Source organism: Bufo bufo, chromosome 8 (genome assembly GCF_905171765.1).
Source record: "Bufo bufo chromosome 8, aBufBuf1.1, whole genome shotgun sequence".
Classification (NCBI taxonomy): domain Eukaryota; kingdom Metazoa; phylum Chordata; class Amphibia; order Anura; family Bufonidae; genus Bufo; species Bufo bufo.
This window is the reverse complement of record NC_053396.1, coordinates 212,045,758-212,063,432: the sequence shown is the minus strand read 5'-3', so window position 1 is coordinate 212,063,432 and position 17,675 is coordinate 212,045,758. Positions and strand designations below refer to the sequence as shown.

Here is a 17,675-nt window from a genome sequence, read left to right as displayed (position 1 = left end):
TACCACATCACCAAAGCACTGCTCAGAGTGTCGGAGGAGTCGTTCCTTCCTCCCAAGAAGGAACACTTTATATTAAGAGTAGTTACCATGTGGATTTTTTACATGTATTTGCTGTGGATTTCCCCTTTGGAATTACAAGGGTGAAACAAGCAGCGGAAATCCACAGCATAAAGTTACTTCCTCTGGATTTAAAATTTGTACTGCGCGCCAAAAAATTATGTTGTGGAAATTTTATCTAGAGTGTGGATTACATTTTTTAAAATCTTAGCTGCTACTGTATATGCTTCAGATTTTCTGCTGCAATTCCATAGCAGAAAATCCACAGAGAATATGTCACATGTGGCCAAACCTTTGGCTCTTGCACACGACTAAGTCATAATAGGGCTGTCATAGGATTCTGTGAAGGCTGTACTGCACATACGAATGCTTCTAATTTGATATGGACCATAGGTTCCATGTTCCATTAGATGCCATATATACAGAATCGGATTGTGATGTATCTAGACACTCCTTAAAATTAAAATTTCAACACCAAGAAGGAAAAGTCATAGAATCATGGAAATCACAGAATCACTAATGATAAAAAATTGTAATCAAAATATTAAAAACATCTAAATTTATTCAGTATCGAATATGAGCACCATGCATATAATTACACACCCACACGCCTTGGCATGCTATCAATTAGGTTATTAATGGTTCTGCTGAATGCACTTAAGCATGCAGATCATCAAGATTCACCGCTGGCAGAGCCCTTTGCAATTGCAGACCAATGACATCACAGATGTGCTCAATGGGAGAAGTGGTGGCATGAGGTCAATTGAACACCTGTAGCTGGACGTCTGGCTCAGTGTTGTGCAAACTCCTTCTGATGGTTTGTGTAGACACTGTTTGGGGTCCTAGGCTTGGGATGTGACGTCCAATTTCAGTTATGCTACAGAGTGGATCACTACGCGCCATTCTTCTAATCAGATGATCCATCCATGCAAAAGTTCGCCTCTAAGCTCCTCTTGCTGTCATTCCAGATTGTTGTTGTTCTCCCAACCACCGGGACGCACAACATTGAACAGTGCTGACATCTTGGCTTAGGCATCTAACGATCTGCCCGATTCTGTCAATCTCAATTTGCGACAAGTGACGCTAATTGGTATATTGAAGAACAGGAGGCAGTGTGCAATTATCCTACGTGACTTGATCCAATTTTTGAGGTTTCATGTGGCTTTTATGCCCCTCCCATGTGCCACAGATTGGAGCTAGTTGCTTGAAAATTTGACCATCTGCAGATCTTAGCAACACCTGCTACTTCCTCAATTTGCATGAGACATACATTAATGGCAATTTCTTACTTTTTTCCTCCGTTTTTCCAACCAGGTGCCCCACTTATCAGCTGTTTGAGAAGGCAGCTGCACTCGCAGTAGCACTGTGGCCTTCTCCAGTTTTCCCTAGGTTATGTGACGTCACATTTATCGGCCACCTGACCTAGGTTCAGCTCAGCCCCATTGAAGTGAATGGGTCTGGCCTGTGATACCACAGCTGCTATACAATGTAAGGTGCTGTGCTTGGTGAGCTAAGAGAAGGCTGCGGCACTACTGTGAGCCCTTCTGCCATCTCAAACATCTGATCAGCAGGGTTCCAGTTGCCGGACTCCCACCAATCAGATACAGATTTTTTGCTAGTAGCCTCACTATTCACTGGGTGAGTTTTTTTCTTTCTTGCTTCTTTAAAAAAAAAAAAAAGCTGTAGGATCAACTGGCAGGATAATGGGCTGTATGGACAGATGTCTTTTTTAGCCTTACCAACTATGGGGCACATTTATTAAGACTGGCATTTTAGACGCCGGTCTTAATAACCCCTATACCAGGCAGTGGATCCGCCGGAGTTATGAAGAGTTTACTGGCTCTACATAACTTTGGTAGATCCTCCACCACTTCTAAATGTAAGAAGTGCTTTTGTTGTGCGTTTTTTGCAGCATTTTTAATGTCGTTTTGTGACGCGTCTTTTTTTTAACCAATGGGTGTTCACTTCAATGCAAAACTGCATTTTCAACGTGAGGTTCTTTATACGGATCTGTACCAAAAAATGTGCGGAAAATGCACAAAAAACACGTGGAGTTGTATTTTTATGCTTCCTATTCATTTTAGCTGATGCTGACCCAAGATAGGGCATGCTGCTTCTTTTTTCCACGTGTTAAAAAGCAAATGCTCCTTCCCCAAATGAATGGGAGGCTGTTCTGAGACTTTTTTTTAGCTGATTTTGAGGCAGAAATGCTCCAAAACCAGTGCTAAAAAACTGATTGTGAACTGGCCCTTACACTGCCTGATGTTCAGGCACATTATCGCTAACGGGCATTCATACAAACACTTGTTAGCGATTATCTGCCTGTGTAAAGGTGCTGCTGATTACCTGATGAGCGAGTGATCATTTGTGCAGACACCTACAACATTGTTTGCGATTGTGCCGTCAGAAAACAATGATTCTATGGGGATGAGCAATGGCAATTAGCGATCGCTCCTTCCCATACTGTGGAGAAGATCACTGCCTGTAAACGCAGCATTCTTCTCCAGTAACCAGTAAGCAATTGTCAATAAGGAACACTTCCTTCCCGACAATCACTTGCTACATCAGACCTTGTAAAGGGGCCTTTAGAAAGATTTGCTTGTGTTACGTACCTCTCCTCTTCATCCTATGGCAAGAGAGATGATGCACAACCTCATTTATCTAGCTCTAAGTCAGGCTTATGTCACAAAGATCACTTAAAGTGTTTTTCCAAGACTTTACAATTGATGACCTATCCTCAGGATAGGTCATCAGTATCTGATTGGTGGGAGTCTGACACCCAGGCCTCCCGCCAATCAGCTGTTTGAGAAGGCATCGGAACTTGCAGTAGCGTCCTTGCCTTCTTTAAGCTTTTCCTAGGCCAATGACGGCACGTTCATCAGTCACGTGGCCTAGGAGCAGCTCAGCCCCATAGAATTGAACGGGGTTGAGATGCGATACCAAGCACAGCTGCTATACAGTGTACGGCCCTGGTCTTGTTGAGCACATGAGCACTATTGACTTCTCAACAGCTAATTGGCGAGGGTCCCGGGTGTTGGACTCCGAGTGTTCAGATACTAATGACTTATCCTGAGGATAGGTGACTAGGCAGCACAGTGGCTCAGTGGTTCACACTCGTGCCTTGCAGCTCTGGGGTCTTAGGTTTGATTCCGACCAAGAACAACATCTGCATGGAGTTTGTATGTTCTCCTCATGTTTGTGTGGGTTTTCTCTGGGTACTCCGGTTTCTTCCCACACTCCAAAGACATCCTGATAGGGAACTTAGAGTGTGAGCCCCATTGGGGACAGAGTGAGGATAATGTCTGTAAAGTGCTGTGGAATACAGTACCACTATATAAGTGAGCTTAATAAATTAGTTGTGAAGTCTTGGAAAACCCTTATAAAGGGAGTGTCATGGTTCGGTGTGAGAGGGAAACACCACACCAAGAATAGGAGGGAAGGTGGGGGGGGGGGGACTGGGAATCAGACCTGAAAACTAGGGAAGGAAAATGGAAGCCTCCTAGTGAAAACCCTAACCAAAATCCTGACTCCAAAGGTAGGTGAGTTAATATACGCAGGAATACCTAGAGTCCTATCAAGCCATATAGGACCCTGGTACTAATGGCAGGGACGAGACTACCTGTTCCTCCAAAAGGAAGGACGAACAGGAGCCTCATTATGGCCTAATACAAACAATAGGGAAATGCAACACACGGAACCCAAACAAAATACAAAAGGGAAAGGAAAGACTTAACTTTAAAGGAGCAATGTAAGCATTAGGAACTCGACTAAGATCCAACCACAATCTATCCAAAGGTCCAAACAGAAGCTATAAACCCCACAGCAACTATAAATATAGAAGGTTAAATGACCCTAATAGCCACACCTGGGGAAAGAAGGTGTGGCAAGCACCAGAAACCACACAGACGTCATTTGATCCAAACGAAAAACATGTCAGCTCAAACCACGTATTGCCATTCTCACCGATCTCCTGCCACCTGTCGCGGGAACGTCCGTGAGAGGGAGTCTGTATGCTCCATAATTTTTAAAGTAATTAAGTCCAAAAGTTTTAAAGTAAGTAAGTCATGTACAGGAGGTGACATGAAACATAACCATACCTTTTGTGTGAAAATAAGTTCCTCTAATTCAGAGACATGCTACTGTTTATCTATATGCAAATAAAATTTCTCAGGGCACAGTGGATGGCTCCGCTCTGTTCAGTGCACCTGGCTTCCCCTGCATTATTGCTACCAGCTCTGAAATCTCAGGGACTGAAAAAATGACCAGAGGGGGAGGTTTTGGCCGGTGGAGAGTTTGTGCATCAAACAGACCAGCCCTGTCCATGGTGCACCAAAAGCTTTAATTGCATGAAAATAGCTCAGGATTAGAGGACCAGATTTTCAAAAGAAAGGTATGGTTATGTTTTGGGATCACCTGTCACACCTTTTGATTTCGGAGGTGACAGACTCCAAGCATCTTTGGGCAATTTCCTTACAAACATACTGTAAAAAGCTATAATCAGTGTTTACCTTCTTGAACATTGAGCATATTTAACCTTTCCTTATTCTTTAAGGTTGTTCAACCATTGTAAGCAGGGCGCAGTGGGGTGCGAAGAGCCCTAAGTGCACAAAAAGGCTGTCTACTCCTGTTCCTAATGTGGTCATCCACCACACGGCAGGGGCCTTCTGCAGTTCCAGGTCGAAATGTAACACACAAGTCAGGAATATACAAAACTTTCATATGAATTCTAGAGGGTGGTGTGACATCGGCTACAAGTAAGAGACAAAACAATCGTAATAACCAAATGGTCTTCAGAGAATAAGGCTGGAAATCATGGTAGAATGAAGATTAATTATGTTACAGCTCTATGTGGTCAGGCACATGGGCAAATTATAATTTTATACAAACCCTGTGGAGCCATAATTAGGGATGAGCGAACCCGAACTGTATAGTTCAGGTTCGTATCGAATTTTGGGGTGTCGTGACACGGACCCGAACATTTTCGTAAAAGTCCGGGTTCGGGTTCGGTGTTCGGCGCTTTCTTGGCGCTTTTTGAAAGGCTGCAAAGCAGCCAATCAACAAGCGTCATACTACTTGCCCCAAGAGGCCATCACAGCCTTGCCTACTATTGGCATGGCTGTGATTGGCCAGTGCAGCATGTGACCCAGCCTCTATATAAGCTTGGGTCACGTAGCGCTGCACGTCACTCTGCTGATTCAAGCATAGGGAGAGGTTGCTGCTGCGACGTTAGGGCAAAATTAGGCAGATTAACTCCTCCAAAAGACTTCATTCTGTGATCGATCTCCAGCTGTGGATCATTGAAGTGCTAATATCGACTTGCTCACTTTTTTTAGGCTGCCCAGAGCGTTTTTATATAACTTTTTTCTGGGGTGATCGGCGGCCATTTTGTGGCTTGTGGTGCGCCAGCACAAGCTACCACCAAGTGCTTTTAACCATCAATAGTGTGGTTATTTTTTGCTATATCCTACATCAGCTGCAGGCTGAGCCTGTGTCACCGAAGTGCATTTAACCATCAACAGTCTGGTTATTTTTTGGCCATATACTACATCAGGTGCAGGCTGAGCCTGTGTCACCCAATTGCATTTAACCTTCAACAGTGTGGTTATTTTTTGGCCATATACTACATCAGGTGCAGGCTGAGCCTGTGTCACCAAAGTGCATTTAACCATCAACAGTGTGGTTAATTTTTGGCCATATACTACATCAGGTGCAGGCTGAGCCTGTGTCACCGAAGTGCATTTAACCATCAACAGTCTGGTTATTTTTTGGCCATATACTACATCAGCTGCAGGCTGAGCCTGTGTCACCCAAGTGCATTTAACCATCAACAGTGTGGTTAATTTTTGGCCATATACTACATCAGGTGCAGGCTGAGCCTGTGTCACCCAAGTGCATTTAACCATCAATAGTGTGGTTATTTTTTGGCCATATACTACATCAGGGGCAAGTTGAGCCTGTCACCCAGCGCCTAAAAAATAGACCTGACATTTCTATTCAACCAAATCTGTACTGTTTTAGCTGGTCAAGTTATTTGTAGTGACCGTAAAAGCACAGTTTTTGTTCTGGGTTGAAAAACTATTCCCAAATTTGCCATTCTCAAAATAAGTAGTTTCTGCTATATCAGGCCTACTTGAAATCTATCCCAAAAAGGATATCTTAGATTCAAGGTGCTGATAGTGTCATTCAGAAAAACTTAACACACACGCTACCGTGCAGATACAAGTCTAATTCTGTGATTAAACGTATACCTGTCACAAAGCGCAAAAAAAAATAGGCCTCACATTTCTATTCAACCAAATCTGTACTGTTTTAGCTCGTCAAGTTATTTGTAGTGATCGTAAAAGCACAGTTTTTGTTCTGGGTTGAAAAACTATTCCCAAATTTGCCATTCTCAAAATAAGTAGTTTCTGCTATATCATGCCTACTTGAAATCTATCCCAAAAAGGATATCTTAGATTCAAGGTGCTGATAGTGTCATTCAGAAAAACTTAACACACACGCTACCGTGCAGATACAAGTCTAATTCTGTGATTAAACGTATACCTGTCACAAAGCGCAAAAAAAAATTAGGCCTCACATTTCTATTCAACCAAATCTGTACTGTTTTAGCTCGTCAAGTTATTTGTAGTGATCGTAAAAGCACAGTTTTTGTTCTGGGTTGAAAAACTATTCCCAAATTTGACATTCTCAAAATAAGTAGTTTCTGCTATATCAGGCCTACTTGAAATCTATCCCAAAAAGGATATCTTAGATTCAAGGTGCTGATAGTGTCATTCAGAAAAACTTAACACACACGCTACCGTGCAGATACAAGTCTATTTCTGTGATTAAACGTATACCTGTCACACAGCGCAAAAAAAAAATAGGCCTCACATTTCTATTCAACCAAATCTGTACTGCTTTAGCTGGTCAAGTTATTTGTAGTGACCGTAAAAGCACAGTTTTTGTTCTGGGTTGAAAAACTATTCCCAAATTTGACATTCTCAAAATTGTGGTGAACGGGAACAATGAGGAAAACATCTAATAAGGGACGCGGACGCGGACGTGGACATGGTCGTGGTGGTGTTAGTGGACCCTCTGGTGCTGGGAGAGGTTGTGGCCGTTCTGCCACAGCCACACGTCCTAGTGAACCAACTACCTCAGGTCCCAGTAGCCAGCAGAATTTACAGCGATATTTGGTGGGGCCCAATGCCGTTCTAAGGATGGTAAGGCCTGAGCAGGTACAGGCATTAGTCAATTGGGTAATGTACAGAAAAAGACTGCGCTGCAAGAGGAAAATCTTCTCTATGTATAAAGTTCGTTTTTTGAATCTTCAACTAGTAGGATCACATGCCACCTCACAGTCCAACATTAGTGTGCAAACCTGTAGATGATGAGAAAACGCACTATGGTGTAGCAGGTTCCAAGCATCTAACGCTCCATGTGAACAGGTTATACTCACAGGATTCCTGGTAAGTGAAGGCGTGTAGAAATCTCGATGGTATCAAGGTAGAACTCTGCTAAAAGAGAGGACTATAGCGTAGTATGTCACAACACTTGGTCTGCCTGCAAACAGATTATACTCACAGGGCTTCACTTGTCAGGTGCGTATGTAAAATCTATTATAGACTGCTCAGATCCTGGAATACAGCTAACATCGATGTCCAAAACCTCCCAGGGAAAAGGTCGCAAGAGAAGTATGTGCGCACCAAAGGTCAGATAAAAACTATTTAATATTGGCAAAAAGTACAACTATAAAACATATAAAAATCTGGAGTATTGCCCGACCCGGGTTTCGCGATGATGCTAAACCCGGGTCGGGCAATACTCCAGATTTTTATATGTTTTATAGTTGTACTTTTTGCCAATATTAAATAGTTTTTATCTGACCTTTGGTGCGCACATACTTCTCTTGCGACCTTTTCCCTGGGAGGTTTTGAACATCGATGTTAGCTGTATTCCAGGATCTGAGCAGTCTATAATAGATTTTACATACGCACCTGACAAGTGAAGCCCTGTGAGTATAATCTGTTTGCAGGCAGACCAAGTGTTGTGACATACTACGCTATAGTCCTCTCTTTTAGCAGAGTTCTACCTTGATACCATCGAGATTTCTACACGCCTTCACTTACCAGGAATCCTGTGAGTATAACCTGTTCACATGGAGCGTTAGATGCTTGGAACCTGCTACACCATAGTGCGTTTTCTCATCATCTACAGGTTTGCACACTAATGTTGGACTGTGAGGTGGCATGTGATCCTACTAGTTGAAGATTCAAAAAACGAACTTTATACATAGAGAAGATTTTCCTCTTGCAGCGCAGTCTTTTTCTGTACATTTTCGTCAAGTAATAGACTTTTCCCACATTGTCTTTGGATTTGCAGCGCTAGAGGAGACTAGTATATTTTTCAGAGACTCTATCTTTTTATTGTCTGAATTAGTCAATTGGGTGGCCGACAGTGGATCCAGCACGTTCACATTATCTCCCACCCAGTCTTCTGTAGAAAGCGCACAGATGGCGCATGAAAACCAAGCCCATCGTTCTGTCACATCACCCCCATGCATATCAGGGAAACTGTCTGAGCCTCAAGTTATGCAGCAGTCTCTTATGCTGTTTGAAGACTCTGCTGCCAGGGTTTCCCAAGGGCATCCACCTAGCCCTTCCCCAGGGGTGGAAGAGATAGAATGCACTAACGCACAACCACTTATGTTTCCTGATGATGAGGACATGGGAATACCACCTCAGCACGTCTCTGATGATGACGAAACACAGGTGCCAACTGCTGCGTCTTTCTGCAGTGTGCAGACTGAACAGGAGGTCAGGGATCAAGACTGGGTGGAAGACGATGCAGGGGACGATGAGGTCCTAGACCCCACATGGAATGAAGGTCGTGCCACTGACTTTCAGAGTTCGGAGGAAGAGGCAGTGGTGAGACCGAGCCAACAGCGTAGCAAAAGAGGGAGCAGTGGGCAAAAGCAGAACACCCGCCGCCAAGAGACTCCGCCTGCTACTGACCGCCGCCATCTGGGACCAAGCACCCCAAAGGCAGCTTCAAGGAGTTCCCTGGCATGGCACTTCTTCAAACAATGTGCTGACGACAAGACCCGAGTGGTTTGCACGCTGTGCCATCAGAGCCTGAAGCGAGGCATTAACGTTCTGAACCTTAGCACAACCTGCATGACCAGGCACCTGCATGAAAAGCATGAACTGCAGTGGAGTAAACACCTTAAAAACAAGGAAGTCACTCAGGCTCCCCCTGCTACCTCTTCTGCTGCTGCCGCCTCGGTCTCTTCTGCTGCTGCCGCCTCGGCCTCTTCTGCTGCTGCTGCCGCCGCCTCGGCCTCTTCCTCCGCCTCTGGAGGAACGTTGGCACCTGCCGCCCAGCAAACATGGGATGTACCACCAACACCACCACCTGTGTCACCAAGCATCTCAACCATGTCACACAGCAGCGTTCAGCTCTCCATCTCACAAACATTCGAGAGAAAGCGTAAATTCCCACCTAGCCACCCTCTATCCCTGGCCCTGAATGCCAGCATTTCTAAACTACTGGCCTATGAAATGCTGTCATTTAGGCTGGTGGACACACACAGCTTCAAACAGCTCATGTCGCTTGCTGTCCCACAGTATGTTGTTCCCAGCCGGCACTACTTCTCCAAGAGAGCCGTGCCTTCCCTGCACTACCAAGTGTCCGATAAAATCAAGTGTGCACTGCGCAACGCCATCTGTGGCAAGGTCCACCTAACCACAGATACGTGGACCAGTAAGCACGGCCAGGGACGCTATATCTCCCTAACTGCACACTGGGTAAATGTAGTGGCGGCTGGGCCCCAGGTGGAGAGCTGTTTGGCGCACGTCCTTCCGTCGCCAAGGATCGCAGGGCAACATTCTTTGCCTCCTGTCTCCTCCTCCTCCTACTCAGCTTCCTCCTCCTCTTCTTCCACCTGCTCATCCAGTCAGCCACACACCTTCACCACCAACTTCAGCACAGCCCGGGGTAAACGTCAGCAGGCCATTCTGAAACTCATATGTTTGGGGGACAGGCCCCACACCGCGCAGGAGTTGTGGCGGGGTATAGAACAACAGACCGACGAGTGGTTGCTGCCGGTGAGCCTCAAGCCCGGCCTGGTGGTGTGCGATAATGGGCGAAATCTCGTTGCAGCTCTGGGACTAGCCGATTTGACGCACATCCCTTGCCTGGCGCATGTGCTGAATTTGGTGGTGCAGAAGTTCATTCGCAACTACCCCGACATGTCAGATCTGCTGCATAAAGTGCGGGCCGTCTGTTCACGCTTCCAGCGTTCACACCCTGCCGCTGCTCGCCTGTCTGCTCTACAGCGTAACTTCGGCCTTCCCGCTCACCGCCTCATATGCGACGTGCCCACCAGGTGGAACTCCACCTTGCATATGCTGGACAGACTGTGCGAGCAGCAGCAGGCCATAGTGGAGTTTCAGCTGCAGCACGCACGGGTCAGTCGCACTGCGGATCAGACCCACTTCACCACCAATGACTGGGCCTCCATGCGAGACCTGTGTGCCCTGTTGCGCTGTTTCGAGTACTCCACCAACATGGCCAGTGGCGATGACGCCGTTATCAGCGTTACTATACCACTTCTATGTCTCCTTGAGAAAACACTTAGGGCGATGATGGAAGAGGAGGTGGCCCAGGAGGAAGAGGAGGAAGAGGGGTCATTTTTAGCACTTTCAGGCCAGTCTCTTCGAAGTGACTCAGAGGGAGGTTTTTTGCAACACCAGAGGCCAGGTACAAATGTGGCCAGACAGGGCCCACTACTGGAGGACGAGGAGGACGAGGATGAGGAGGAGGTGGAGGAGGATGAGGATGAAGCATGTTCACAGCGGGGTGGCACCCAAAGCAGCTCGGGCCCATCACTGGTGCGTGGCTGGGGGGAAACACAGGACGATGACGATACGCCTCCCACAGAGGACAGCTTGTCCTTAACTCTGGGCAGCCTGGCACACATGAGCGACTACATGCTGCAGTGCCTGCGCAATGACAGCAGAGTTGCCCACATTTTAACGTGTGCGGACTACTGGGTTGCCACCCTGCTGGATCCCCGGTACAAAGACAATGTGCCCACCTTACTTCCTACACTGGAGCGTGATAGGAAGATGCGCGAGTACAAGCGCACGTTGGTAGACGCGCTACTGAGAGCATTCCCAAATGTCACAGGGGAACCAGTGGAAGCCCAAGGCGAAGGCAGAGGAGGAGCAAGAGGTCGCCAACGCAGCTGTGTCACGGCCAGCTCCTCTGAGGGCAGGGTTAGCATGGCAGATATGTGGAAAAGTTTTGTCACCACGCCACAGCTAACTGCACCACCAACTGATACGGAACGTGTTAGCAGGAGGCAACATTTCACTAACATGGTGGAACAGTACCTGTGCACACCCCTCCACGTACTGACTGATGGTTCGGTCCCATTCAACTTCTGGGTCTCCAAATTGCCCACGTGGCCAGAGCTAGCATTTTATGCCTTGGAGGTGCTGGCCTGCCCGGCGGCCAGCGTTTTGTCTGAACGTGTATTCAGCACGGCAGGGGGCGTCATTACAGACAAACGCAGCCGCCTGTCTACAGCCAATGTGGACAAGCTGACGTTCATAAAAATGAACCAGGCATGGATCCCACAGGACCTGTCCATCCCTTGTGCAGATTAGATATTAACTACCTCCCCTTAACAATATATTATTCTACTCCAGGGCACTTCCTCATTCAATACTATTTTTATTTTCATTTTACCATTATATTGTGGGGGAACCCAAAGTTGAATGAACCTCTCCTCTGCCTGGGTGCCGGGGCCTAAATGTGTGACAGTGGCCTGTTCCAGTGGTGGGTGACGTGAAGCCTGATTCTCTGCTATGACATGAAGACAGATTCTGTGCTGACATAAGGCCAGATTCTCTGTTACGGGACCTCTCTCCTCTGCCTGGGTGCCTGGGCCTAAATGTGTGACAGTGGCCCGTTCCAGTGGTGGGTGACGTGAAGCCTGATTCTCTGCTATGACATGAAGACTGATTCTGCGCTGACATAAGGCCAGATTCTCTGTTACGGGACCTCTCTCCTCTGCCTGGGTGCCGGGGCCTAAATGTGTGACAGTGGCCTGTTCCAGTGGTGGGTGACGTGAAGCCTGATTCTCTGCTATGACATGAAGACTGATTCTGCGCTGACATAAGGCCAGATTCTCTGTTACGGGACCTCTCTCCTCTGCCTGGGTGCCTGGGCCTAAATGTGTGACAGTGGCCTGTTCTAGTGGTGGGGGACGTGAAGCCTGATTCTCTGCTATGACATGAAGACTGATTCTGTGCTGACATAAGGCCAGATTCTCTGTTATGGGACCTCTCTCCTCTGTCTGGGTGCCGGGGCCTAAATATGTGACAGTGGCCTGTTCCAGTGGTGGGTGACGTGAAGCCTGATTCTCTGCTATGACAGGAAGACAGATTCTGTGCTGACATAAGGCCAGATTCTCTGTTACGGGACCTCTCTCCTCTGTCTGGGTGCCGGGGCCTAAATATGTGACAGTGGCCTGTTCCAGTGGTGGGTGACGTGAAGCCTGATTCTCTGCTATGACATGAAGACAGATTCTGTGCTGACATAAGGCCAGATTCTCTGTTACGGGACCTCTCTCCTCTGCCTGGGTGCCTGGGCCTAAATGTGTAACAGTGGCCTGTTCCAGTGGTGGGTGACGTGAAGCCTGATTCTCTGCTATGACATGAAGACTGATTCTGCGCTGACATAAGGCCAGATTCTCTGTTACGGGACCTCTCTCCTCTGCCTGGGTGCCTGGGCCTAAATGTGTGACAGTGGCCTGTTCCAGTGGTGGGTGATGTGAAGCCTGATTCTCTGCTCTGACATGAATACTGATTCTGCACTGACATAAGGCCAGATTCTCTGTTACGGGACCTCTCGCCTCTGTCTGGGTGCCGGGGCCTAAATATGTGACAGTGGCCTGTTCCAGTGGTGGGTGACGTGAAGCCTGATTCTCTGCTATGACATGAAGACTGATTCTGTGCTGACATAAGGCCAGATTCTCTGTTACGGGACCTCTCTCCTCTGTCTGGGTGCCGGGGCCTAAATATGTGACAGTGGCCTGTTCCAGTGGTGGGTGACGTGAAGCCTGATTCTCTGCTATGACATGAAGACAGATTCTGTGCTGACATAAGGCCAGATTCTCTGTTACGGGACCTCTCTCCTCTGCCTGGGTGCCTGGGCCTAAATGTGTAACAGTGGCCTGTTCCAGTGGTGGGTGACGTGAAGCCTGATTCTCTGCTATGACATGAAGACTGATTCTGCGCTGACATAAGGCCAGATTCTCTGTTACGGGTCCTCTCTCCTCTGCCTGGGTGCCTGGGCCTAAATGTGTGACAGTGGCCTGTACCAGTGGTGGGTGATGTGAAGCCTGATTCTCTGCTCTGACATGAATACTGATTCTGCACTGACATAAGGCCAGATTCTCTGTTACGGGACCTCTCGCCTCTGTCTGGGTGCCGGGGCCTAAATATGTGACAGTGGCCTGTTCCAGTGGTGGGTGACGTGAAGCCTGATTCTCTGCTATGACATGAAGACTGATTCTGTGCTGACATAAGGCCAGATTCTCTGTTACGGGACCTCTCTCCTCTGTCTGGGTGCCGGGGCCTAAATATGTGACAGTGGCCTGTTCCAGTGGTGGGTGACGTGAAGCCTGATTCTCTGCTATGACATGAAGACAGATTCTGTGCTGACATAAGGCCAGATTCTCTTTTACGGGACCTCTCTCCTCTGTCTGGGTGCCGGGGCCTAAATATGTGACAGTGGCCTGTTCCAGTGGTGGGTGACGTGAAGCCTGATTCTCTGCTATCACATGAAGACAGATTCTGTGCTGACATAAGGCCAGATTCTCTGTTACGGGACCTCTCTCCTCTGCCTGGGTGCCTGGGCCTAAATATGTGACAGTGGCCTGTTACAGTGGTGGGTGACGTGAAGCCTGATTCTCTGCTATGACATGAAGACTGATTCTGCGCTGACATGAAGCCAGATTCTCTGCTATGGCATGAAGAGACTGATTCTCTGCTGACATGAAGCCAGATTCTTTGCTATGGCATGAAGAGACTGATTCTCTGCTGACGTGAAGCCAGATTCTCTGCTATGGGACCTCTGTCCAATTGATATTGGTTAATTTTTATTTTTTTTATTTTTATTTTAATTCATTTCCCTATCCACATTTGTTTGCAGGGGATTTACCTACATGTTGCTGCCTTTTGCAGCCCTCTAGCTCTTTCCTGGGCTGTTTTACAGCCTTTTTAGTGCCGAAAAGTTCGGGTCCCCATTGACTTCAATGGGGTTCGGGTTTGGGACGAAGTTCGGGTCGGGTTCGGATCCCGAACCCGAACATTTCCGGGAAGTTCGGCCGAACTTCTCGAACCCGAACATCCAGGTGTTCGCTCAACTCTAGCCATAATACATCACCCTCAGAAATGTATAAGGCTTTACTATATCTCCTTACTGTGCCTTAATTTCATATAAATGTGTAAGGAAATCTTTTCTGGCAGATTATATATCTAAACAAGATCTAAATCCAATAAAACAAGATATATAATAAAAGTGATAATATAATAATAATGGCACATCCCATTGTATGTTAATTTATGGAGATACTATCTTAAAAGAGAAGTCTACGACTCTGAGGTGCCATTTAACTTCCCGCACATGGTTCTGCAGTAACTAATATTTTCTTTGGGGTCATGTGAAAGATGACAGATTGACAGATAGCTTACCTGTATTTTGATTGTGAAGAGGGAGCGAACTTGTGTTTTCAAGTTTAGCATACAAAGTTCAGGTTATCTAAGGATTCCGTTATGGATTTCGCTACTATCGACCATAAGTTATGGTCCATGGTAGCAGAATCCATAAGGGAATCCTCAGATAACATGAACCTTGTTCGCCGAACTTGAAACACAAGGTCACTAATCCCTAGAGAAGACCACTACCAGTCTCATCTGGCGGCAGTTTATCTCCCCGAGTACAAAAGTATCAAACATATTGCCCGGTCCTTACCTCCACCTAGATTTACCATCAGGGGAGAGTTAGGAGACCCACACATTTGATGGAAATCAACAGCTTCAGCCAACATGCATCAAATATGTGTGGCCAACGAAAGTCCTAAATAAAGAAAATATAGGAATGGATGAGAGCAGATTGATATTGAACCAATACTGTTACCTGGGAGGCTTCATTATAAAATGATAAAACGTACTACAGTAGATAATATAAATGTACTAGGGTAGATAATATAATAATTTATACCATTCTGCACATAGTTTCCTGATTGGAGAGGACGGCGCTGTGTATGAAGGCCGAGGATGGACAACCCATGGATCACATGCATTAACCTACAACCCCATCTCCGTCGGAATCAGCTTTATAGGATCCTTTGGTGGTAAGTGGGGGCTGAAGATCAATGATGGTTATTTTGGGGGTAATATCAAGTGATAGTTGTTGTGGTTTTGTTGTCATTTATCTGTCTGTGAAACAGTTGGTGTAAAATACTTGGTATAAAATCTTACCCAGCTCTTCAGTCTTGTGCATAAAGGGAGCCTTTCATCAAGAAATTTACTGTAACACAAGGCAAAGTGTCTTGTAGGGCTAGCTCAGGTGAATGTAGTGATACTGTTCACTTAACGATCCGTTGTGTCATTCTGGAGAAAAGGTGCTTTTAATCCATATGCAAATTAATACTTTGATGCACTAAAGATGGACCCAAGTCACTCTGCGCACCCTTGCTCCTCCTGCTTCCTCTAACCGCAACCCTCGAACTTCTTGATTGACAGGGCCAGACAAGATGAATATGCAGCAACCTGGCCCAGCCAATCAAGAGGGAGAGGGGTGATCTAGAAGAGGAAGCAGGACTAGCAAGGGTGCTCAGTGTACTTACCTGCTTATTTGTATATGGATTAAGGTAAGTTCATATCTCTGTTTAACTGATCTGGCTGTTCTGGCAGAGAATCCAGATCCGGTGGTGTGAACCTACTCTTAAAAGCATTTTTTCTCCAAAATCAATGGATCACTGAAAGGTATCATTACATTCGGCTGAGCTAGCCATACAAGGCACTGTATCTGGTTTAACAGAGACTTTCCTAATTACAGATTTCCTTATAAGCTCTCTCTTGTCTTCTCAGATCGTGCTCCCAATACTGCTGCTCTTAATGCAGCTAAGCGTCTCATCGCTTGTGGAGTCTCCAGAAATTTCATCAGAAGAACTTATACACTGAAGGGACATCGCAATGTAATGAGTACAAGTTGTCCAGGAAATAGCTTGTACAGGATCATTCAGGGTTGGCCACGCTTTAAAGCTTAAGATGAATGTCCGGAGATACTGAAGACTCTTTAAAGCTTAATGAAAAGCCAAAGCCATGAAAAGCCAAAGCCATGTCCAATTCTCCAAACATTGGAGTTCGTATACATGCTAGTTCAGAGTGCCTGACATTTCTTCTTCATACATTCATTAAAGGTCTTTCGATATCTCTTTATATTGTTGACACTTTTCTTTAGTACAGTTTTAGTTCAATAGCTAAATTAATGGGAGGCAAAAAGTTGTCTAAAACCACAACCAGGGTGACTATCATGATCACAAACCTCTTAAAGTTGTTTCTTTGACCTAACAGCATCATTAAGGTCTTCCAGGTTTCTTATTTATGAATTTATGAGCTTACAGTGAATTACTGTAAGTACTTCCAGTTCTGAAGACTCCAGAAGGCTCAGGATCAGTGCTCTGGGCAGCTGGGCTCAGGGATGAAAGTGGGCACTGCTCTGCAGTTCAGGAAGGAGACCTATAAGACGCACCTAGGTTTTAGAATGGTACAATTAGAAAAAAATAAAAAATTTCATTACACCTCAGGTCAGACCACCAATCAGACCCCCAATGTTAATCAGACCTCAGCTGACAGCCCCAATCAGACCCCCAATGTTAATCAGACCTCAGCTGACAGCCCCAATCAGACCCCCAATGTTAATAAGACCCCAATAAGACCTCAAATCAGACCCCCAATCAGACCTCAGCTCAGACCCCGATGTAAATGACCCCCAATCAGACCTCAGATGAGAGCCCCATTCCTCTCATCACCCCCATAGTCAGCCCTTATGCCTCTCAGCCCCCATACCTCTCATTAGCCCCATATTCAGCCCTTATGCCTTTCAGTCCCCATTATCAGCCTTTATCCCTCTCAGCTCCCATTATCAGCCCTTATGCCTCTCAGCCCCCATTATACCTCTAAGCCCCCATTATGCCTCTCAGGAGTCTCAGCCCCCATTATGCCATTGCCTCGGCGAGTCAGCCCAATTTATGCCTCAGCCCCCCCTTTATTATGCCTCTCAGCCCAATTTATGCCTCAGCCCCCCCATTATGCCTCTCAGCCCAATTTATGCCTCAGCCACCCCCCATTATGCCTCTCAGCCCAATTCATGCCTCTGCCCCCCCATTATGCCTCTCAGCCTAATTTATGCCTCAGCCCCCCCATTATGCCTGTCAGCCCAATTTATGCCTCAGCCCCCCCTTCATTATGCCTCTCAGCCCAATTTATGCCTCAGCCCCCCCCCCCCATTATGCCTCTCAGCCCAATTAATGCCTCAGCCCCCCATTATGCCTCTCA

At 46.5% G+C, this 17,675-nt stretch overlaps 1 protein-coding gene and 1 long non-coding RNA gene across 2 annotated transcripts; one reads left to right on the top strand and one right to left on the bottom strand.

Annotated features, from left to right (window-relative positions):
• Nucleotides 1-366: 366 nt before the first annotated feature.
• Nucleotides 367-16,727, bottom strand: LOC121009233. Its single transcript, XR_005780726.1, has 3 exons — nt 16,490-16,727; nt 827-834; nt 367-406 (listed from the first exon to the last, which is right to left on the bottom strand). It is a non-coding gene; the product is annotated as an uncharacterized LOC121009233 (long non-coding RNA).
• On the top strand, nt 4,604-16,438 carry LOC121009232 (peptidoglycan recognition protein 1-like). Its single transcript, XM_040442210.1, has 3 exons — nt 4,604-4,811; nt 15,348-15,466; nt 16,206-16,438. The coding sequence occupies exons 1-3, from the start codon at nt 4,777-4,779 to the stop codon at nt 16,382-16,384; spliced, it is 333 nt and encodes a 110-aa protein (XP_040298144.1). The 5' UTR covers nt 4,604-4,776; the 3' UTR covers nt 16,385-16,438.
• Nucleotides 16,728-17,675: the final 948 nt, after the last annotated feature.

Bases quoted from the DNA above. Each gene is read 5' to 3' on its own strand.
- LOC121009232 (XM_040442210.1), top strand. From the start codon at position 4,777: ATGAATTCTAGAGGGTGGTGTGACATCGGCTACAA. The intron at 4,812-15,347 runs GTAAGAGACAAA...TTCTGCACATAG, and splicing joins TGGTGTGACATCGGCTACAA to TTTCCTGATTGGAGAGGACG. The intron at 15,467-16,205 runs GTAAGTGGGGGC...TTGTCTTCTCAG, and splicing joins CTTTATAGGATCCTTTGGTG to ATCGTGCTCCCAATACTGCT.